This window comes from Mastigoproctus giganteus, chromosome 6 (genome assembly GCF_048544385.1).
Source record: "Mastigoproctus giganteus isolate SK-2022 chromosome 6, ASM4854438v1, whole genome shotgun sequence".
Taxonomy (NCBI): domain Eukaryota; kingdom Metazoa; phylum Arthropoda; class Arachnida; order Uropygi; family Thelyphonidae; genus Mastigoproctus; species Mastigoproctus giganteus.
Genome location: NC_143580.1, coordinates 106,867,292 through 106,888,802, shown reverse-complemented (window position 1 = coordinate 106,888,802; position 21,511 = coordinate 106,867,292). Strand labels below are relative to the sequence as shown.

The following is a 21,511-nucleotide window of genomic DNA, read 5'->3' as shown; positions in this document are numbered from 1 at the left end:
GTAAACCCTTAGCCATAATTATGAGAGCTTCTTTGGACTCAGGGGAGGTACCCATAGACTGGAGAAGTGCAAATGTGACTCTAATTCACAAAGGAGGATCAAAGGCTAACACAAGTAATTATAGACCTGTGAGTTTAACTTCTGTTCCAGGAAAATTAATGGAGGCACTGGTTAAAGAAGCACTGCAGGATCATCTAGACAAGACTTCAGTTATAGCTCGGACACAGCATGGTTTTGTTAAGGGAAAGTCTTGCCTGACAAATTTGATTGGATACTATGATGCAGTCACAAAAGAACTGGATTCAGGGTATAACTTTGATATTATATATTTAGGTCTCAGTCTTTCGATACTGTTGCACATGGAAGACTGCTGCACAAATTGGAGCAGCGTGGCATTGGAGGCAAGTTGCTGCTATGGATAAAGAGGTGGTCTAGGGGGAGAAGACAGAGTGGTAATCAATGGACACTGCTCATTGTGGACTAAGGTTATTAGTGGAGTACTCTAGGGTTCAGTGTTAAGTCCATTGTCATTTTCTGTATTTATAAATGATATTGATGATGGTATATCAAGCTTAATGTCCAAGTTTGCAGACGATATGAAGGTTGGCAGGGTTGTCAAGGACACTGCTGACACTATGCTACTGCAACAGGATCTGGAAAGGTTGTCAGAAAGGCCGAGAGGTGGCAAATGAAGTTTAACATTGCCAAATGTAAAGTACTATATATGGGAAACAGTAACCCCAGAGTAACGTATCAACTCTGTGGTACTGCACTGACAATTGTAGAGAATGAAAAGAGGACCTGGGGGTAATTGTGCAGACAGATATGAAGTTTTCTAAGTAGTGCAGACATCCTGCAAGAGTGGCTCATGGTGTCTTGTCAATGATATACAGGAATTTTTATAGCAGGGATAAGGAGGTGATTATTCCCTTGTATAAGGCAATGGTTAGGCCACACCTTGAGTACTGTATACAGGTCTGGAGGTCGTATTTTATTTCAAGAAGGATGTAGAGCTGCTGGATCGAGTATAGAGAAGGGTAACAAGATCAGTGAATGGAACAAATGGTTGCTCTTACGAAGAAAGGCTTAAGTTTTGTAAATTAGTGTCTGGAGACTACGCACCGGCGAGGTAATCTGATAGATGTGTAGAAAGCCTTGAATGGTTTTAGAATTCTCAATGCTGATGGGATTCTTCCTCTTGCTCAGAATAACCACCTGAGAGGGTATAAATTCAAATTGAGGAAAGATAGATGTGCGGAAACCTTTAGCCAGCGGGTAGTTGCTTGATGGAACAGACTTCCATCCCTTGTTGTTGAAGTTGATAGCCTAAATAAATTTAAGGCTCAGCTGTACAGGTATTTCGAACTAACGGATGGATGAAATGGGAGTGGTTTTTTATTTTCTTTTTTTTTTTTTGGATGATGCTGCTTAAGCTTACTTTCTGGCATCATATGCCTATGCTAATATTTACTTTAGTATCCGTTTCCGTTGTTGTGAGACTGCACTGGTCACTACGTGGCACAACAAGGAAATAGTGCACCGATATAATGTGATTTCCACATACCTATCTGGCTATTGAATGGGGACATGCTACAGTGAATGTAACTTTGGACCGTGATAGTGTCCCAACTATTTCCACCAAACTGGGTGTAATTCTAACTGATAACAATGCATTTCTATTATTATTAGCTATATGGTGCAAGGAAGCCTGAGGCTTATGCTGCAACAGCCAAAAAAAAATTTCTGATTCATCGAGAGAGAGAGAGAGAGAAGGAAATCACCAAGAAAGAGAAGGATGATGATATATGCAGCTCAGGATTCTGGGTGTGCAAAGCCCAAACTCATCAGATGTGAGCCCTTCCCCCTCCTCTACCATAAACTGACCATGGAGAGAAGCTACTTCCGTTCCGATGATAATTTCAACGTCACCAACATCTTCGCCGCTATAAAATACCCCACAAGAAATTAACCCCGTTCTTCTATGAGTATTTCCATACCTGGCTGTTTCCCCCCAAAGTAACTGTTGGGGTTGGCCAAAACCCTAATAGTGCTATGCACCAGAAAATTATTGCACAGACTTGTGCGACACCTGTTTCCACTCAGATTTACACTCCATACAAGAAGGGAACTCTCTCCCGATTATTCGTATACTCATAAATCCGAAATGAACAAACCAACGCGGGATCAACTGCAGGAAAGCTCCAGCAGGCAGTCTGAAATCCTACAGCTGGACTCCAACAATGAGCGAACAACCACAGATAACCAGGGAAACGTCAGATCCGAGGCCCACCTTCTTTCGAAAAGGAAAAATAAAAAGCAATCAGGGCGCAAGTTGGAGCGGGAGACACAAGCAACAGAAAACAACCAGAATCCCATCTGTACCCCTCACTGTCGGAGGGCACCGTTCCCGAAAAGGCGATGATCCTTAAAGCCGCCTTTTGAAACTCTGTTCAAAGAACAGAGTAACCACCGGACTCAGAAGGCAAATAGTCAACCTCCTGAACAAACTCGACACTCCTAACTGAAACGTACCTTAAAAGCAATAGCTAACCTCCAAGCATATATTTAATGTGGTGCGAAACAAATGCAACAGCACGCACCCACATACGCTGAAGAAACTCCCCAAAGCACTTGACAACACACAAACTAAGAACCAACCGGCAAACAGGAAAACTACTGCCAACTCCCAATATTGTTGTGCTGAGGCCGCTCACTCCTGATGACACCACCTCCAACGAAAGTGTAAAAACTCACTTCATACAAGAACTATCCAATGACCTGAAATCGACGAGCATAGAAACACGAGGAATCCGGGAATAGTCATAGAAATGGAAACCACTGAGGAGGCCAGCCAGAGCATAACTAACCCGAAAATAACAACCATAGGACAACGCGGAAGCACCGAAGAAAAAAGGACCCTCTGTCAAGATCTACGACCTGAAAAATGACATTACGCCAGAACTGACCTCTGAGATATACTTCAGAAACCTGCAGAGGTCCCTCCCGAAGTCCAATATGAAAGAATTGGTCACACCGAAATATGTGATCAAACCCATGACAGGAAACTAAGAACTGTGTCGTGGAACTCAACCCTGTGACATGGCAAGTCCTGGCCAAGCAAACAAGGATCTTTGTAAACTGGAGCAGCCACAGATTCCACGAGCACATCGTATTCTCCAAATGTTATAGATGTTGCAAATTTGGCCACACCACTCATACATTCAGCCAAACTATCCAGACATGTGGTCATTGTGCCGAAAAAGGCCATGATTACAAGGACTGCCCTAAGAAAGAAAAACCAATATGTGCCAACTGCAAAGACCAAAAAACTCGATTCGACGCATTCAGTAAGAGACAACAAATGTCGCATATACATAAAAAATCAAGAGTTTTAACCAAACCAGAATCGAATATGGCAGCTAACCCTAAACAACGATAGTCAAATTCATTCAACTCAATGCTCAAAGAGCAAGGGCCGTAACCGATCAGGTTAGGCATAAACCAAGGAAACAAATGCGGACATCATCCTCCAGGAACCATACACTCACTCCAAACTCGTTAGAGGGTACCCCCTAAATTATAAAATAATTCAGATAGAAGACACTACTCCATGGGCTGCAATCATTACCAAAAACCCTGACATAGCAGCCACCAAAATCTCCCACCTGTGCCCAAGTAATTACTGCACTAGGAGCCTTCTACATTATCTCCCTCTACTGCAGACCAGATGAGAACATCACCATGGCCACCAGATAGTGTTTAGTGTCAAACGGCACTGGGGGTTTCCCCCCATCTCCACGTAGTATACATTGTAGTTGTGAAACAAAACACTGTCAATGCCAGAGGTTTAAAAGTGTATGGATTATGTGTAGTGTTATGTACCGTTGTTCCTCTGGTGATTTAGCCGTTGGGACCCAACGCTGTCAACATTCGGCCCCGTGGAGGCAGACCAGGTACCCAGTAGTTTAGATATTATTTACTCTGGGCAGGTCCTGCCACCTAGTTTCCTGAGATTTCAGTGGCTAGAACCTTAAAAAAAAACAAGTAAGAAATAAATAAATAAATAATTTAAAAAATAAAATGAAATAAAAAGAGGAAAACGCTAGAATTGGTATCCAAAAGTCGTGCGAGGTTCAATTTTGCATGATTCAATTTTTGCTGTTTAGAGAGTACTCTGGTGTATAGGTAGGGTGGAGGAGGGAGACGGAAGACTGGGGGAAAAGACAGAAGGGGAACGATAGAGAAGACTTCCCCAGTGGTCAGTTGGGCCTGCCCAAGTCCTACCAGAGGAAAGGAGAGGTGGCAGTAAGGGGAAGAGACGGAGAACCATCTACTCAACCCCGCCGGGGAGGATGGTATAAAGTAAATCGAGACAGGGAGCTAGATTTAGATCGCCAATAAGGTGCTTTGCAGCAAAGCTGCTCTGTCAAATCCAGTGGTATCCGTATAGCCTCCACAGAGGTCTGATCAGACAGTTGTCGTTCATGAGATTCAGGTCCCATCCCTTCTGTGTTGATTGTAGTCTTTGCAAATGGTAGTCAAGTTTAGTGTTTGTCGCATTTTCATCACTCTTGTCCCGGAAGTGGAGTTTACTGGCCGGATCTGTTGGTCATTCAGTAGTCGTGTTTCAGTTTGTCACATTTCACGATGGCTTGTGGAGGAAGTGGAGATCTCTTCAGGCTTCTTTTCCTTCTGTGGTCAGTCCCCTCCGAATTTGAATCACATCCGGGGATGGGTATGTCTTAATCTGGTTTACTCTGCTTTTCATGAGGGCATCATCCTATCCTATTGTGGCCAGGTGCCTCTGTTCAGGCAACAAGTCATTGCTGCTTGGGTTTGTTGCACTGTAGTTTTCATTGTAGCTGGTTGCTGTCTAGTCAAGTGGGTTTGGTGGTTGTGACAAGGTCGGCCTTCTTGTGAAGAGACTGGGCATATTGGGAGAATGCTGTGTAGGTGATGGCACTCTCTAGGATGTGGTGCTCAGTCTTTAGAGATAAACTGTAGCTCAGTGATGAATAGACCCCCGGAGGTCCTCAGAGTCGGCAGTCATACATCAGGTGGTCCCAGGTCTCCTGTGATCCACATGCGCAGAATGGATTGTTGACTATTCCCAGTGTGGTTAGCTTGCTGTGTGTAGCACCAGGTCCTGTTAATAAGTAGTAGTAGTAGTGGCACATGATGCAAGAAAGCAAGTGTAGGAGCTTATGCAGCATCAGCCAAAAAAAAAAAAAAAAAAAAAAAATCACACCATTCCCTCCAAATGCCTGTCCAGTTCCTCCTTAAATTTATTTAACCTATCAACTTCTACAACGACAGATGGAAGTTTGTTCCAGCAATTAACCACCCGCTGGCTAAAGGCAAATTTCCGCACATCTATTCTACATCTGTCCTTTCTTAATTTGAACTTATGTCCCCGTAGGTTGGTAATCTGAACAAGTGGAAGGATCCCATCAGAATTCAGCGTGCTCAACCCATTCAAGACCTTATAGACCTCAATCAGATCACCGCGCAGGTGCCTAGTCTCCAGCCACTGCAATTTGCAGAACTTAAGCCTCTCTTGGTAAGAGAATCCCTTCATTCCCCTCACCAATCGTGTTGCTCTTCTCTGTACACGCTCAAGCAAATCTACATCCTTCCTAAAATGAGGCCTCCAGACCTGTACGCAGTACTCAAGGCGTGGCCTGACCATTGCCTTATACAGAGGGACAATCACCTCCTTTTCCCTGCTAGCAAAATTCCTATATATCATTGACAAAACCCCATGACCCGCCCTAGCAGCCTGTCTGAACTGCTCAGAAAACTTCATATCTGACTGCACAATTACTCCCAGGTCTTTTTCATTTTCTACCACCTTAAGTGTAGTACCATAAGTAAGTGCAATAGAGTCCCGGGGAGAACTACGAAGGCGATTTTTACCTGCAGGGCTGGGTGTAGACGGTATTACAGGCACGCCTCATGGTAAGAAGAACTTGTCGGTGAATAATATTGAGTTTCCTGCTATTTGCCGCTTTTGGAGCCTTGTTAAACCACATACACCTGAGGCGTATGTAGCTGCTGGAATGACGACTGTTTTGTAGAGGAGGGCGAGTGTGTGCCTCTTTAGGTCCTAGTCCCAGCGGATGATCCTTGCCATCATTGTTGCGTATTTGTTCATCTTTGTTTGGCTATAGTTCAGATGTGATAGGAAAGATAGTTTACTGTCGAGAATGATTCCCAAGTGCTTTAATTTCGTTAATATAAAAAAAAAATGATTTCATGTTCTTTGAAAGCATTTTGTACGTTTTATCTTCAGCTAGTGTGGAGCAGTTTTTTGAAGCTACATTGGTATTAACAGTGGCAACTTTCTAAGTACCATGTGAGCCTTTGTACTAGTAATTTTCTCCATGTAAAACTAATATTAAACATAATTAATGATAGTCGGACGTGTTTTTGTTTTTGGAAAGGCTGTTATGGGTAAATAAATGTAGGTAAAGATATTAGGTGGATTGAATTACTTAATAATTTGAACATTGAGTAAGGAAAGTAATTAGAGTAGAATAAATAACATTTGATAGATAATGCAATAATTTCATTGCACAGAAACTCCAATCAAGAGAATTTATAAACACATTGGTTATCTAGACACAACGCTGATTTAAGATTGTAGTTAAATTAGAGTACATGGTAATTTGATTCCAGACATTATTAATGAAATAGGATAAAGAGAATTTCAAGTGGAGCAAAGCCTTAATATAATCAGGTTACCCTTGAGTATTGTATATTATTTGTGTATCAATTCAACTTTGTATAATAAATGTTCTTATCCTATTTTTTCTTTCTCACTTGCTTATGAGAAACTCACATTTGTGCATATGTGTATAGTATATTTAGCCTCCGTTTAGAGGTGATGAGAAATGACAAGCGGTCAGATTGCATTTGATGGGGGGGTGGGGCTTAGTGCTTTAGAAGACCTAATGTACCACAGACAGACAGACTGGTGTAAAACAAAGAAAAGTAAAAGGGATGGTAAAATAAAGACAAAAGGTGTTCGGTGTTCCATTAACTTTTCAGGCACGTTCGGTTATCGTATAAAATACCTGACTTCTACATTGTACTCGGTATATACCAGTACTTCGCTATGTAACGTTCTGTAGGAGATCTCTTTTTGGGCGGAAGGATGGGTGCGCAGCGAATACGGCTAACCCATTCTTTTCAAAATATTTTCACACTATGCATGCACCAAAACTGAAGCTTGTGCTTAACCATTCCTTTTCAATCTGAAATCAGTTACGTCATTTCGATTTCGACGAGAACATATCCGGAGGTGATTCGATGAACAGTAAGTGTTCCACAAGGTTTTTCCGTTGTAATGTGCTTGCCAATCAACGTATTCTTCGATCACTCTGCTACCAGCAAGACCGCACACTACCATGTGTGTCCAGAAAACCCTGGGTTTCAATTTTGATCATCTAGCAGTTTAAATTACGACAATAAATCCTGTGCCCTCAAATCTCACCCAGTGTGTCACTGAGGGTAAGCTCGCAGCATCTAGGATCGCGTTGTGATTTTGCTCAAAAACCTTTCTTTTTAATGAGATTCAAGAGTACCGCTTAACAATGGTTCCTTACAATATTTATTAAGTGAACTATGTGTAACTAGAGAGAATAGTCGTGATGCAAAAGTGTAAACAAACGAAACAAGGTTTATTAAAACACTAAATTGTACAACACAACATTAAAAAAAATAATATCATGATTTGCGTCACTTATATGAGACAGGTTAAATACAACTATATAGCAGGTTGAAACATTACTGTTGGTATAACTGGGCATTGGTGTTCTTCATGTAGGCTCTTCGCTCGTCACTCTCACAAGTAACAAGATAATTGGTGCCTGTCATAACATACTACTATTCTAATGATAGTATAACAAAATGGGTCCATTTAGTAGCTTTAATTGGTGTTTTGTCATTTGAGTCAATAAGTCACATTAACTGTTAAAACCTAAGTACCAAAAATTGTTACAACAATTGTCTGGGTATTTATATGTGAGGAGAGATGTCTTGTACACGCTAAAACAATAAGAGTAGGGCAGGTTTGACTCTGGGCAATTTAGTGCATCTTGTTCATAGTCAACAAAGGTTGACTCACCCAAAGAAATCCGCGCCGCCTCGGGGGCCGTATTCCTTGTCCGAAAAATCATTTCGTCTCTTTTCTCTCTTCTGGTTGATTACACTATTCTATTTTTTACTTAAAACCCCACCAAATCTTCAGAGTCCTACGCTGGTCTTTCCTACTCTTCTGTCTCACCCAGAAAAGTATATCTTCTTGCTTTTCCCTCTTCAAATATATACCTCTGGGTTCCCCTCATGCGTTTCCCATGACCTGCTATGGTTCTGCAGGTCAATAATGTGCTGGGAAACGAATAAACCTTAGGACCTGTCAATTATTGCGACTAAAAATGAAATATTATCTGAAGAAAGCAATACGATATTTGTACAGGGCAGTTTCCGTTATTTTCCACGGGGGGTTGTCAGAAAAAAATTGACACGGCACCAAGCACGAAGTGTCGAAAAAAGACAGTAAATGTGTTTATAGGATTCTGACTCCGCAAGGAAACATGTCGCCTGTTCTGATAATTTTTCTACTGCTGACCATAGTCGCCTTCTTCGTTCTTGGGGGGGGGGGGTATACTCTTGCTACCTCTACTCTACTCTGCCAGGTAGTGACTGGAGGGAGTCCGAGTAGGGGAGCATTGTCGAGGCTTCACGTTATGTGAAGGATCTGTGTATATTCTTCCCTTGTGTACACCATATCCAAAAATTTCATTACTTCATACTGCATGCCCCACCCATTTTTTTCTTACTATTGAATACACCACGAATTGTCAAACTAATAGAGCAAGCATATCTGCGAAAAGATCAAACCTCCCAAGTACTTCCTAATTCATTTCACAAATATACGTGGTCTCAATTCCAATTTCAACGATGCCCAATTACACTTGCAGTCTGCCAAACCCCATGTACTTTTTCTGAGGGAATCTCAGTTATCGGTTGATTCAACTACTGCTCATCTCAGATGACCAAATTATTCGCTGTATGATTCCTTTTGCCTCAAAGGTGGTGCTTGTGCATATGTCCGTTCTGATATTACCTGTCAGAGACTTGGCAATTTGGAATCTCCTCTCTTTGATCTTCTCTGGCTTAAAATCTCTCTACCTCATTGTGTCAAATTCATCTGTCGTCTCTACCATTCTCCTAAATCCATTAATCACTTGGAGCTCTTTTACTTCCTCTCTTTTCAACTTGACTTTCTCCAGTCCAACTTTCCTCACAGTGAGGTAATTTTCCATGGTGATTTTAATGTTCACAACTCCAGCTGGCTTCCGTTTTCTAGTCACACCGACTCAGCTGGTCGAGATACAAGAATACAGCCAACATGCTTTACTTTTTTCACAAACAACCCTTCTAAGTACATGGTCGAAGTGAGAGGTCCTTTAGGCACTTCAGATCACAACTTGGTGATTGTCTCTTCTAAAATGGAGCCTTTATCTAATGGCTATTCCCAACCTCGTGTTGTTTGGTCTTACAAGAATGCAAAATGGGATGACCTGCGAGACTTCTTTTCTTTTTTTTCCTTGGTCGGATTACGGTTTCAAAACTTCTGATACTAACGTTTGCTCAGATCGTGTCAGTGAAATTATTCTTGCAGGAATGGAATCTTTTATCCCACACTCCACTTTAAAATCTCGTCCTTTATCTAATTGGAAAACCTTGGTTTTCCAATAATGTGCCAAGGCTGTTCAAAAGAAGAATGCTGCATATCGTAATTGGCTTGTTTCTAATTCTTCAGTTTCATTTTCTGCCTACACTAAAGCTCGCAACAATTGTAAGGCAGTTATTAATCAGCCAAAACTACAGTTTGAACAGGCTAAGAGTAGGAAACTTGCTTCTTGCCCTAATGGTAGCCGAGCATTCTGGTCTCTTGCCAAAGATATTGGCCGCAACTTTTGCCCATCTCTGCTCCCACCTCTGTCCAAACCAGATGGTTCTGTTGTCACTTCAGCTATGGATAAAGCTGACCTGCTAGCATCCCATTTTTCTTCCAACTCATGTATTAATGATCTTGGTAAAACACCTTCCACCATTCCCAACGCGCTCCATTTAATACCTCCTGTGGTCTTCCGTCAAAAGAATGGCAGAAGGATTTTGACAAATCTTGATGCTAAGAAAGCTCCAGGTCTGGATGGTATTTGTCCACTTGTTCTCAAAACTCGTGCTCCTGAACTTACTCCTATTCCTTGCCGCCTTTTTTCACTTTCTTATTCCAAAGGTGTTTTTCCTTCTGCTTGGAAATTTGCTCATATCCAGCCAGTTTCTAAAAAAGGGTGACAAATCCGTCCCATCCAATTATCGTCCCGTTGCAATTACTTCTACGCTTTCTAAAGTAATGGATAAATCAATTAACCGCCAACTCTTAAACTACCTAGAAACCTTCCGTCTGATCAACGATCGCCAGTATGGATACCGTCAGTGTCCATCCACTGGTGATTTTCAGGCTTATATTACCCATTTATGGACTAATTCAATGGAAAGGTTCGATGAAACACAAGTAGTTGCTCTTGACATCTCAAAGGCTTTCGATCGTGGTTGGCATAAAGGTCTTCTATACAAGCTTCCATCTTATGGTTTGCCAACTGTTTTTAGTAATTGCTTATCCAGTTTTCTCTCTGATCGCTCACTGAGGGTGATGGTAGATGGCTCTGTCTTCTAACTTCTCTACTAATGCTGGTGTCCATCAAGGTTCAGTACTTTCCGCACTATTTTCCTCTTGTATAATAATGACCTTCCATTGACTGGAAATCCTATCCATAGTTTTGCCGATGATAGCACTTGCATTCTACTTTCCATTTTAAGAAACCTTGCCCTGCTCAATCAGCTTCAACTTCTCGAAAATCTGCGACCAATTCCTTAAATGCCGATCTTGAGGTAATTCTCCAGTGGGGCAAAGACAACTTAGTTGATTTCAACCTGTCTAAAACTCAGTCTTGTCTTATCTCGCAAAAAGGATTCTTCTGCTCCTATGCGTATGTTTAGTGACACTCCGATTTCTAGGCAAAATGATATCTGTTTTGGTGATTACCCTGACTTCTAATGTCTCTTGGCACAAGCACATTACAAATATTGCTTCCTCTGCATCTAAAAAACTTGATTTTCTCTTTCGCTGTCGGCGTTACTTTTCTTCCAAACAGCTGCTCACTCTGTATAAATAGCAAATCCGCCCTGCCATGGAATATTGTTCCCACATCTGGGGTGGTGCCCCCAAAACCTCTCTCAGGCTGCTAGATTCCATTCAGAAGAGGACAGTTAGGTTAATTAATGATTCATCTCTAACAGAGTCTCTACACGCGTTGTCTCATAGACATACTGTTTCTGCTGCATGCCTCTGCTACAGATACTTCCATGGGCACTGTTCTTCTGGGCCAATAAAAATCAACCAACCAACTGTTCTTCTGAATTGGCTTCTATAATTCCCGCTCTCTCTTTCAAAACAGTCCGAACACGTGCCGCCAACATCCATTTACTGTCCAACTTCAAACTCACAGAAACAACTTTTCATCTTCCTTGTTTATTCATTCAACTGCCGTTTTCTGGAACAACCTTCCTTCGTACGTATTTCCTGAAAATTGCAGTCTACAGAAGTTCAAGTCCAATGTGACCACCGCATATCCCCAGAGCAATATGGCCTTAGTTGCTAATGTTCCTAAAAACCAAATAACAACCATATGGCTAATATACTTCCACCTGTTGTGTCTGGGCGAAATTACAGACGCTTTCAAATTTAATCCGAACTGGGAACTTTTTTGAACATTGCCCTGTACTCGTTAAATAATTTTATAGATCTACTCTTAATGTCATTAATGTCTTGCAGGCTTCGATATGCTTTAGCAGAGTTTTTTTTTTTTTTTTTTTATCTTTGTCCAGATCACTGTGGGGTAATTACTTAAATTTAAATACTTAGAAAAAATAATTTCTTGATTGGGGTCACTTACGTAGCCGATGTTATAACCTTGTTAACCAATAGAGTGCAATTATTCGTTTGTGTACGTTTTGTACTGATCAGAGCATGCTTGAAAGCGTGTTAGACCATGTCGTGACATGTTTGCTTTGTTGTTCACAGCATAATATTCTCGCGTGCTTTATTTCGACAGTCCACAGCTAGACTATGCCGCAAGTATCTCGCTGAAACGGAACTTAAAGTTAGTGAACGAAGAGTTTGAGGATATTCCAGATTAACTGGAATTGTGGGAAGATGAAGGTGTATTACTAGAAGTCAATTTCAACAAAGGCAACAAATCTCTATTTTGTTGCCAAGAAATTTGCGATTCATCCGACGAAGTGATAATTCTGCACACGCTGGCAATGAATTATCTGACGGCGGTATTGAAAATAATTCTGCAAATACAATTTGACTAAAGATGGCACTCGGTGGTCAAAAAATCAACAATCTGTTGTCTTGCAACAAACATATTGAACAAAAATCCCGGACTTACAAGTTATAGAGAAAAGATTACGAACGCATTCGAATTATTCATAACTGACTAAATTTTGCCTGTACTTATTCAAGAAACCTATCGTAAAGCTATCTCTTCGAAAGGTGATGAATGGAAGGAAGTAAATGGCATATAAATGAAAGCATTAATAGGCCTGTTGATTATTGCTGGTTCAAAGCATGTCAGGAACCTATTCTAGAATTATGGAGCCACAGAAATCCTACATTGCAACGTGTGATTTTTTTTTTTTTTTTTTTTTTCTGCAACCATGTCGCGCACTAGAATGAAGGATTGCTCAGTTTCGTTAGATTTGACAATATAGAGACTCGACCACAACGGCAAGAAGAGAGTAAGTTAGCAGCGATTAAGGATATATTTTACATGTTTTTGAATTGTGAAAAAAAAGCGCATATTCCTGGTGGCCACTTATGTATTAATGAGCAGCTTGGATAAAGATATGGACCTTATGTAATGTAGAAGATTTGTATTGAGTTCTATTTCGTTGAATACTTAATAAATAGAAAATATTTATTGCTGTGGTCACTTGATGACCCTACCTGGTCGTGCGCATTATATTATTTACGCGGTCATCAGAATTCAATGTGTACAACATTATCACCTTTTGTGCCATTAGCAGATGATATCTGTTCTACAAGGTCCTCAACTTATGCCTCTCGCAGACATACCCTACTCCTATTCAACCTATCCTTTTTGCACAATGTTTCCATGACAGAGACCCTGACAACAATTAGGTCCTGTGGGACCAACGCATTCTGCCTTGTGCGTTGCCACTGAGTTGCTTGTTGATCAAGTGCCAGCTCTGTCGTTGCAGGCAAAAAAAAAAAAAAAACCCAAACTATTATATAAGGGTCACCCAGTAATTTCTTACATATACCCACGTGTATTGTGTCTGTAAATTGCTTGTATTCTCTAGTAGATTTGCCAGTTTTGCTAGACGAAAATACAAGTTTCTTGTGGTTGGTGTGGGCAGCTGAGAGCTTAATTTTTCTGTTTTTCTTTGCTGTTTTTCATAAGAGTTTACATAAGTAAACTCTAGAAGGAAAGGGAAGAATCAGATTGGTCCACTTAACATAGATGGCTTGACTATGGATGATCAAGCTCAGGCAGCTGATAAACTGAATGAGTATTTTGCATCTACAACTCACACATGAGGAGTTATTCAAGGAGTGGAATGCCAGAAGTTTATCAAACTCTAACAGGTAGCTCCATGAGTTTGCAATAACTGAGAGCAAAGTGGAGGAGAAATTGTTGAAGTTAAACATAAGGAAGGCACCTGGGGTGGATGGGATCTATCCAGTTATATGAAAGGAGGTTGCAAACGAAGAAATCAAATCCTTAGACATAATTATGAAAGCTTCCTTGGACTCTGGGGAGGTCCAAGTTGAATGGAAATGTGCAATTTTTCCCCAATTCACAAAGGGGATCCAAGGTTGAATCCAGTAATTACAGACCTGTTAGTTTGGCTTCTATTCCAGGAAAAATAATGGAGTCACTTGTTAAGGAAGTGATGCAGGGTCATCTAGACAGGACTGCAATTACAGTTCAGACACAGCATGGGTTTGCTAAGGGGAAGTCTTGTCTGACAAATTTGATTGGATATCGTGATGTGGTGACAAAGGAACTGGTGCAGAGAATAATTTTGATATCATATACTTGGATTTTAGGAATGCTTTTGATACCGTGGCACATGAAAGACTGCTGTACAAATTGGAGCAGAATAGCATTAAGGGCAAGTTGCTGCAATGGATAAAAGGATGGTTGAGTGAAAGAAGACAGAGTGGTTATCAATGGACACTGCTCTTCATGGACTAATATTATTAGTGGAGTCCACAAGGTTTCGGTGTTGGCCCATTGTTGTTTTCGGTATTTATCAATGATATTGATGAAGGTATGTCAGGGTTAATGTCTAAGTGTGCAGACGATACGTCTGCAAACTTTGGTAATGACAGTATGCTATTGCAACAGATCTGGAAAAGTTGAGCAGATGGGCTGAGGGGTAGCAACTGAAGTTTAACGTAGAGAAATGTAAAGTACTGCATATGAGTAGCAGCAATCCCAGAGTACTGTATCAACTGGTGGTACTACACTCAGGGTAATGGAGAATGAAAAGGATCTGGGGGAAATTGTGCGGTCAGATATGAAGTTTTCTGAAGAGCGCAAAAAGGCTGCTAGAGTAGCTCATGGTGTCTTGTCAATGATATTCAAGAATTTTTTCTAGCAGGGATAAGGGGGTGATTGTCCTCTTCTATAAGGCAATGGTCAGGCCACACCTTGAGTACTATATACAGGTCTGGAAACCTAATTTTAGGAAGGATGTAGAGTTGCTTGAACGAGTACAAAGAAGGGCAGCTAGATTGGTGAGTGGAACAAAAAGTTGGTGTTACCAAGAAAGGCGTAAGTTCTGGAAATTCCAGCTTTTGGAGACTAGGTACCTGCGAGGTGATCTAATTGAGGTGTATAAGGCCTGGAATGGATTTAGCAAGCTCAATGCTCATGGGAATCTTCTTTTGCTTAGATTACTCTCACCTGTGGGCCGTAAATTGAAATTGAGGAAAGAAAATTGTAGAAAAGATGTGCGGAAATTTTCCTTTAGCCAACTGGTGGTTGATAGCTGGAATGAACTTTCATCTGTTGTAGTGGAGGTCAGCAACTTAAATAAGTTCAAGGCAGAACTAGACAAATATTTGGAGTGAATGGATGGGTGAATGGGAAGTTTTTTTTTTTTTGGCTCATGCTATATAAGCTTGATTTCTTGAATCATATGCCATGCCAATGCTAAAAAAAAAGGCGTCACGTGGTTACTGTATTTGTTTACGTTCGCCATTTTCAAAGCGAATTCTGTATTGATATCACGTATTATACCGCTGTTTCTAATTTATCTTAAATTAAAACCCCCTCACTATGACTCCTAAAGTTAATAAATCTCATACAGACAAAAAACAACAATAAAGCAGCTTAATGGCAAACTTAATATATTTATTTCCCCCGGGGATCACATCTGGTGATTATGGGCTTGACTCACCCAGGGTCTTGAGCTGGATATCATCATTCTTTTCTTTCTTGGCGATTCCCCTTTACTTCTCTCTCTCCTGGTAAAGCATAAGCCTCGGGCTTATTTGTACCATATGACTAATAATAATCCAAACTATTACATTAGGATCACCAGGAAAGTTAATTCATATACCCATTGGCATTCTCTATAAATTGTGTGTTCTCTGGTCGATTTGTCTGTTTTGTGACGAAAATCCCCAGTTTCTTGGGGGAAAAACCTTGCTCTCTATGCCTGAGACCCACTAACTCAGCCACAGAGTGAAAAAGTCCATAAACTTTCCTTGGAATGTTTATGGGCTTTTTTGATGACACAAGGTAATGCGGGCCGATGACACATTACCTTGTGTTATCGGCGAGTTTCAAATCCGGGCCTTTTCCACTCGGTGTGGGGACAGTGACATTACCACTGTGCCGTCTGACTAAACTTGATATAATAAAGGAAATAAAGCAGAACGGGGCGTAAGCAGAAGAGTATTTAATGGCAGAATATAACATCGGATCGTCAACATCTTTGTTTTTTTATGTGCAGTTAATAAAATTTCGTTGCCAGAGTAAATAACTATAATAGTGGTGTACCTGGTCTGCCTCCACGAGGCAGAGTGTGGACAACGTTGGGTCCCATTAGGGTCCCAGCAGCTAAATGACCAGAGGAACAACGGTACACGACACATGTACAAAATCCATACACTTTTAAACCTCTGGCATTGACATTGTTCTGTTTCCCAACCACAATGTATAGAACGCAGGAACTCCTGGTGCCGTTTGATACTAAATATACTCTACTAATCTCTCTATTTCATATTTGACATCGTTATTTCTGCATTAAGTACATTAAAAATAACTTTCTACATAACTGAAATAACGGCACCTTAAATCCCGACGGTGCCGTTATTTCGAAAGTATACTGCATATCCTAATGCAGTAATAAGACTAATCACCGGTTATGCTATCAAGTTTACTTTATTCAATATATATATATATATAGTGTAAGTGTTTAGGGTCAAGCGGCACCAGGGGTTTCCCCCATCTCCCGTAGTTTACGTTGTGGTGTGTTACAGTATGCAGTAATGCCATATTTAAGTGTGTGGGTCTTGGATCGTTTAGTGTCGTGTACCTTTGTTCTTCTGGTCGTTTAGCCGCTGAACCCCTGTTGGGGCCGAATGTTGCTGTGGAGGCAGACCTGGAACCCAGTAGCTTATATATACTCTGGCAGGTCCTGCCACCTATTTTCCCGAGATTTCGGTGGCTAGGACCAAAAAAAAAAAAAAAAACAGGGAACACTTAAGTTTATAAAAAGCCAAGAGAGGTTAATGTGGTTCAGGTTTCAATTTAGAAATCGTTAATTTTGATTAGTTGCGTGGGATTTACACTGGAATTATACTAAGTCAGAGTAGGGGGGGAGAGACAGAAGTATGGGGTCGATAGGGAAGGCAACCCCAGGTGGTCATAAGGCATGCCCATGCCTCACCAGGCGAAGTATATAGGGTAGCAGGGGAAGGAGGAGACAGGTAGACCATTTCCCCTTCCTCCTGCCAGGAAGAGAAATTAAGGTACCAGGTAAGGGAGCTGGTACAAATCGCCATTTGGCTACATGGCAGTGAGGCTACAGCAGTCGTAGTGTAGTCATAAGATCATGTCCGGTGGTAGAGTCGCTCGTGGGACAGTGTCTCGTCCAGGTTGAATGTCTTTGGTTCCCCATCTTCGGTTAGTAGATTTGTCAGTTTCACTTATGTCTCACATTTGTTGGTACAAATGTGAGACCTAAGTGAAACTGACAAATAAATATATATATATATATATATATATATATATATATATATATATATATATATAGGTAACTATCGGTTTACAAACGTTCGATTTATGAACATTTCGTTATAACGAACGTCACAATTCATTCAATTTCTTAAAGTCGCCAATAGATAGAGTTCCTTATAAAACGAAATGCCAAACGTACAGTGAACATAGTTGTAAGATTTAAATAAATGAAAATTTTTAAAAATGTATTTATTACAATAATTATAAAATTATTATATGATAATTATACGGAACTGTTCTTGATTAAAAAAAAAAACTAATCTCGCCAGTGAAAAAAACGTTGGTTTACATGCTACGCCGCCTAGAATGTTTTCTCATGAGAAAGAAATCGGTGATTTCCCCCATTATAATATGATCATCACTTGCGTTGCCTAGGTTATCTTAGACGGTCAACCGTTGGTTCACTTAGGGTCTGGGGGAGGGAAGATTCCCCATCCCTTTCTCTTCCAGTCGCAAAAGTTAACTGAAATGGATAATAGCACCACTGTGAACACACTGCAAAAAATGCACCCGACCGATCTTTCGCGTTGTTATTATTATCATTAGCCATATAGTACAAGGAAGCCTGAGGCTTATGCTGCACCAGCCAAAAAAAAAAAAAAAAAATTTCGAATTACCCCGAGAAAGAGAAAGAAGTAGAAGGGAATTACCATGAAAAAGAAGAATGATGATATCCAACTCCATACACTTTTTTTTCCCTTGTATAAGGCAATGGTCAGGCCACACCTTGAGTATATACTGTATACAGGTCTGGAGGCCTCATTTCAAGAAGGATGTAGAGCTGCTGGAACGAGTACAGGGAAGGGCAACAAGATCAGTGAATGGAACAAAGGGTTGCTCTTACGAAGAATGGCTTAAGTTTTGCAAATTACAGAGTCTGGAGACTAGGCACCGGCGAGGTGATCTGATAGAGGTGTATAAGGCTTTGAATGGTTTGAGCATGCTCAACGCCGATGGGATTCTTCCTCTTGCTCAGAATAATCACCTGAGAGGGCATAAATTCAAATTGAGGAAAGACAGATGTAGGATAGATGTGCGGAAATTTGCCTTTAGCCAGCCGGTTGGTGGAACAGACTTCCTTCACTTGTTATGGAAGTTGATAGCCTAACAGGTATTTCGAACGAACGGAGGGGTGAAATGGGAGTGGTGTTTTTTTTTTTTTTTTTTGGCTGATGCTGAATAAGCTTGCTTTCTTGCATCATATGCCTATGCTAACTTAGGACACTGGGTGTACCTAGCCCATACTCACCAGGTGTGAACCACCGACGTTGCACAACAACAAACGCGGTCAGACGTTTTATAGACACCGTTAAGTTTATTCTGCATTTGGTGACTTAAAAAATATATTTTTTAAAAAATTTAAGCGATCTTGTTTTTTTTATTATTTTCTTATTTTATTTTACGTTACGTGTCGTATACAATAAACCATTTATAAATTATAATAAAACGTATTGTGTAGATACTATAGACCATTCTATGTTTAGTACATGGTTTTAATGCTTTAAAATGGCTGCTAACATATACGATACGTTTCGTAAAAGCTCAGGAATACAAGATACACATACCGAACAAGACGTATAACGAACAACGTCTTGGAACGGAACTCGTTCGTAAACAGAGAGTTGCCTATATTTCAACATCGAGCTTACGATATGTGCATTTCATATCTCCTACCTGATTTGCGTTATATGAATTCAGTGTCTCCTATCAAGTTTAATTTATATGCGTTACGCTATAAGGTTATGTTTGTAAATTCTAGGTAGGTATAATAAATAGTAACTATCTATTGCCAATCTACGTGAATCGAACTCTGGAGCGACTTATTTGCGGTACTACAAACTACGAATATTAATTCGTACATTACGGACTATGCGATAAAGTCAAGTTTTAAAAACATGTAATTAGTGCTATAAATTATAGTTAGAAGCCTCTTCTGATACTGTTTACACTTCTACAAAGCTACGTAGAAACTTCTAGTATTTGCCACAGCAGTAACATATCTTAGTACTCTGTGGTATCTGCTATTTCAATACTAAAACAATGGCGGCAAAATTCGAATGTTCTTATCGAAAACCCCGGGCCTCATATGTGGTGAGTATGGGCTTGGCACACCCAGGGTTCTGAGCTGGATATCATCATTCTTCTTTCTTGGTGATTTACTTCTACTTCTCTCTCTCAGGGTAACTCGGGTAATTTTTTTTTTTTTTTTGGCTGGTGCAACAAAAGCTTCAGGCCTCCTTGCACCATATAGCTAATAATAATAATAATAACATAACGCCATCAGAAGTCCTAATTTTTTTCAAACAATTACAAGGGCCAAATAAATAAAAAAAATAAAAAAAAAAAATACACCAAATTAATCACGAAATCGCAAACAAATACTTTTTTTTTTTTTGTCCTCGCTTTTTTCCCAATATATATGGGGTCAGCGTTTATTTGTTGTTTTGGCATGCAATTTTTACGGCCAGATGCCCTTCCTGACGCCAACCCTCACCCGGGCTGGAGATATGCGGTGGTCATTCCCTGACCTTCCGCATCCTCCGTATTTGGTGGTGACGGGTTGGAATCCCGGTCTAATCAAGAAGCGTGTGCTACGCAATATTGCACCTGGCTACGGAGGCGCAAGTCACAAACAAATACTACCCTACTAAATTAAAATCAAAAGTTAGAGAAAAACAACTTCAAATCAATAAATAACGTTCCATTTAGCGGTTCCCAAAAAAAAAAAAAAAGTAGTTACTCTTACGAGTAACAGTTCTCTCACGTAAGAGTGAAAATGAAGTTTGTATTGCTGTTTATTAATTTTTTTTAACAGTATGTTTTTATTTTATAATTGCACATAGAATGATACATCAAATGTCTCCACTCCTAATTGTATATCTTTTTGATTTGTTATAGGTTGGCGCTGTTGGGCTGCGTATTCCAAAACAATTACACGTCGTAAACAGCTGTCAATGGCGGGAAACTTATTATGAGGGTGCATTAAAAGCAGACGCTTAAACAGTCATGGTACTTTCAAAGCATAAACTTATATATTTCTCACAAAGTTGAAGATATCTGCTTTGGTTAGAAGATAGCTATAGCTTCCGTCCTTTCCTTCTTTTTTAGCTCAAGGTAATGTATTTTTTTAAGAGGCTAAAATCAGTGTCAACAGTTTATTTGATGTATATATGTGTAAACTAAGAGCACTGTGTAATGCTTGCATTATTTTGATATTTTATTTCTTTTATGTTATCATTAATTAGTACAATGCAGTTGCCTGCTGTGTAAAGCGTTTTATTATTCCCTGGACCTAATATGGAGCAGTTTAAAAAGGTTGAGAAAATTGGTGAAGGAACCTATGGTGTTGTGTATAAAGCAAAGGACAGACTAACCGGAAATTTAGTTGCTTTGAAGAAAATTCGCTTGGATATGTAAGTGTTATTAATATACATCCGTAATTAATTTTGAGTTATATACCGATGTCATATACTAATGATGCATATTAAATTATGACAACATGCGATATGGTAAGTTATTTTTTAGCGAATGGAAAATAAAAAAAATTCTGTATATTCGCGAGATAGGAAAAAGCGATCAGAAAGAAGGGTTTGCAAATTCATTGTGATTGCACACATCTGAATTAACTATTAAAGGGCAGCCGTATTTTCTCGTTACCGCAGTTGACAGTGAGCTGTACATCTTCAATGGCAGCTCGAACCTCCAACCTATTTACTTGTGGCGGTGCACAAATACTGCGTATTTGTGCTATATATCTCTTTACTAAATCTCCGAAAAACGGTATATAATAAAGTTTATCATGCAGAATTTATGTTCATTATGTATTTAGACAATTGTGTAGCAGACAGCTTTTTTTTTTCTTTTTTTTTTTTTCTGTTTGCATTATAACATTTGTCCTATTGATACACGTGCCTCTGCACATGGAATATTTTATTATTATTAGCTACATGGTGTAAGGAAACTTGAGGCTTATGCTGCACCAGCCAGAAAAAAAAAAAAATTCCCGAGTTACCCTGAGAGACAGAGTCAAAAGTAGAAGGGAATCACCAAGAAAGAGAAGAATGATGATATCCAGCTCGGGACCCTTGGTG

General features: G+C 40.0%; 1 protein-coding gene and 1 long non-coding RNA gene across 2 annotated transcripts in view; one reads left to right on the top strand and one right to left on the bottom strand.

The window, feature by feature from the left end:
- LOC150084494 (uncharacterized) overlaps nt 1-21,511 on the bottom strand; it is a 205,115-nt gene that overhangs the window by 62,376 nt on the left and 121,228 nt on the right. The window lies entirely within an intron of this gene.
- LOC150084495 (cyclin-dependent kinase 2-like) overlaps nt 20,383-21,511 on the top strand; it is a 75,451-nt gene continuing 74,322 nt past the window's right edge. The window contains exons 1-2 of the mRNA XM_090375245.1: nt 20,383-20,534; nt 20,666-20,833. Coding sequence (XP_090231371.1) covers nt 20,718-20,833 — 116 coding nt within the window. The 5' untranslated portion in view covers nt 20,383-20,534; nt 20,666-20,717. The remainder of the gene's footprint in view (nt 20,535-20,665; nt 20,834-21,511) is intronic.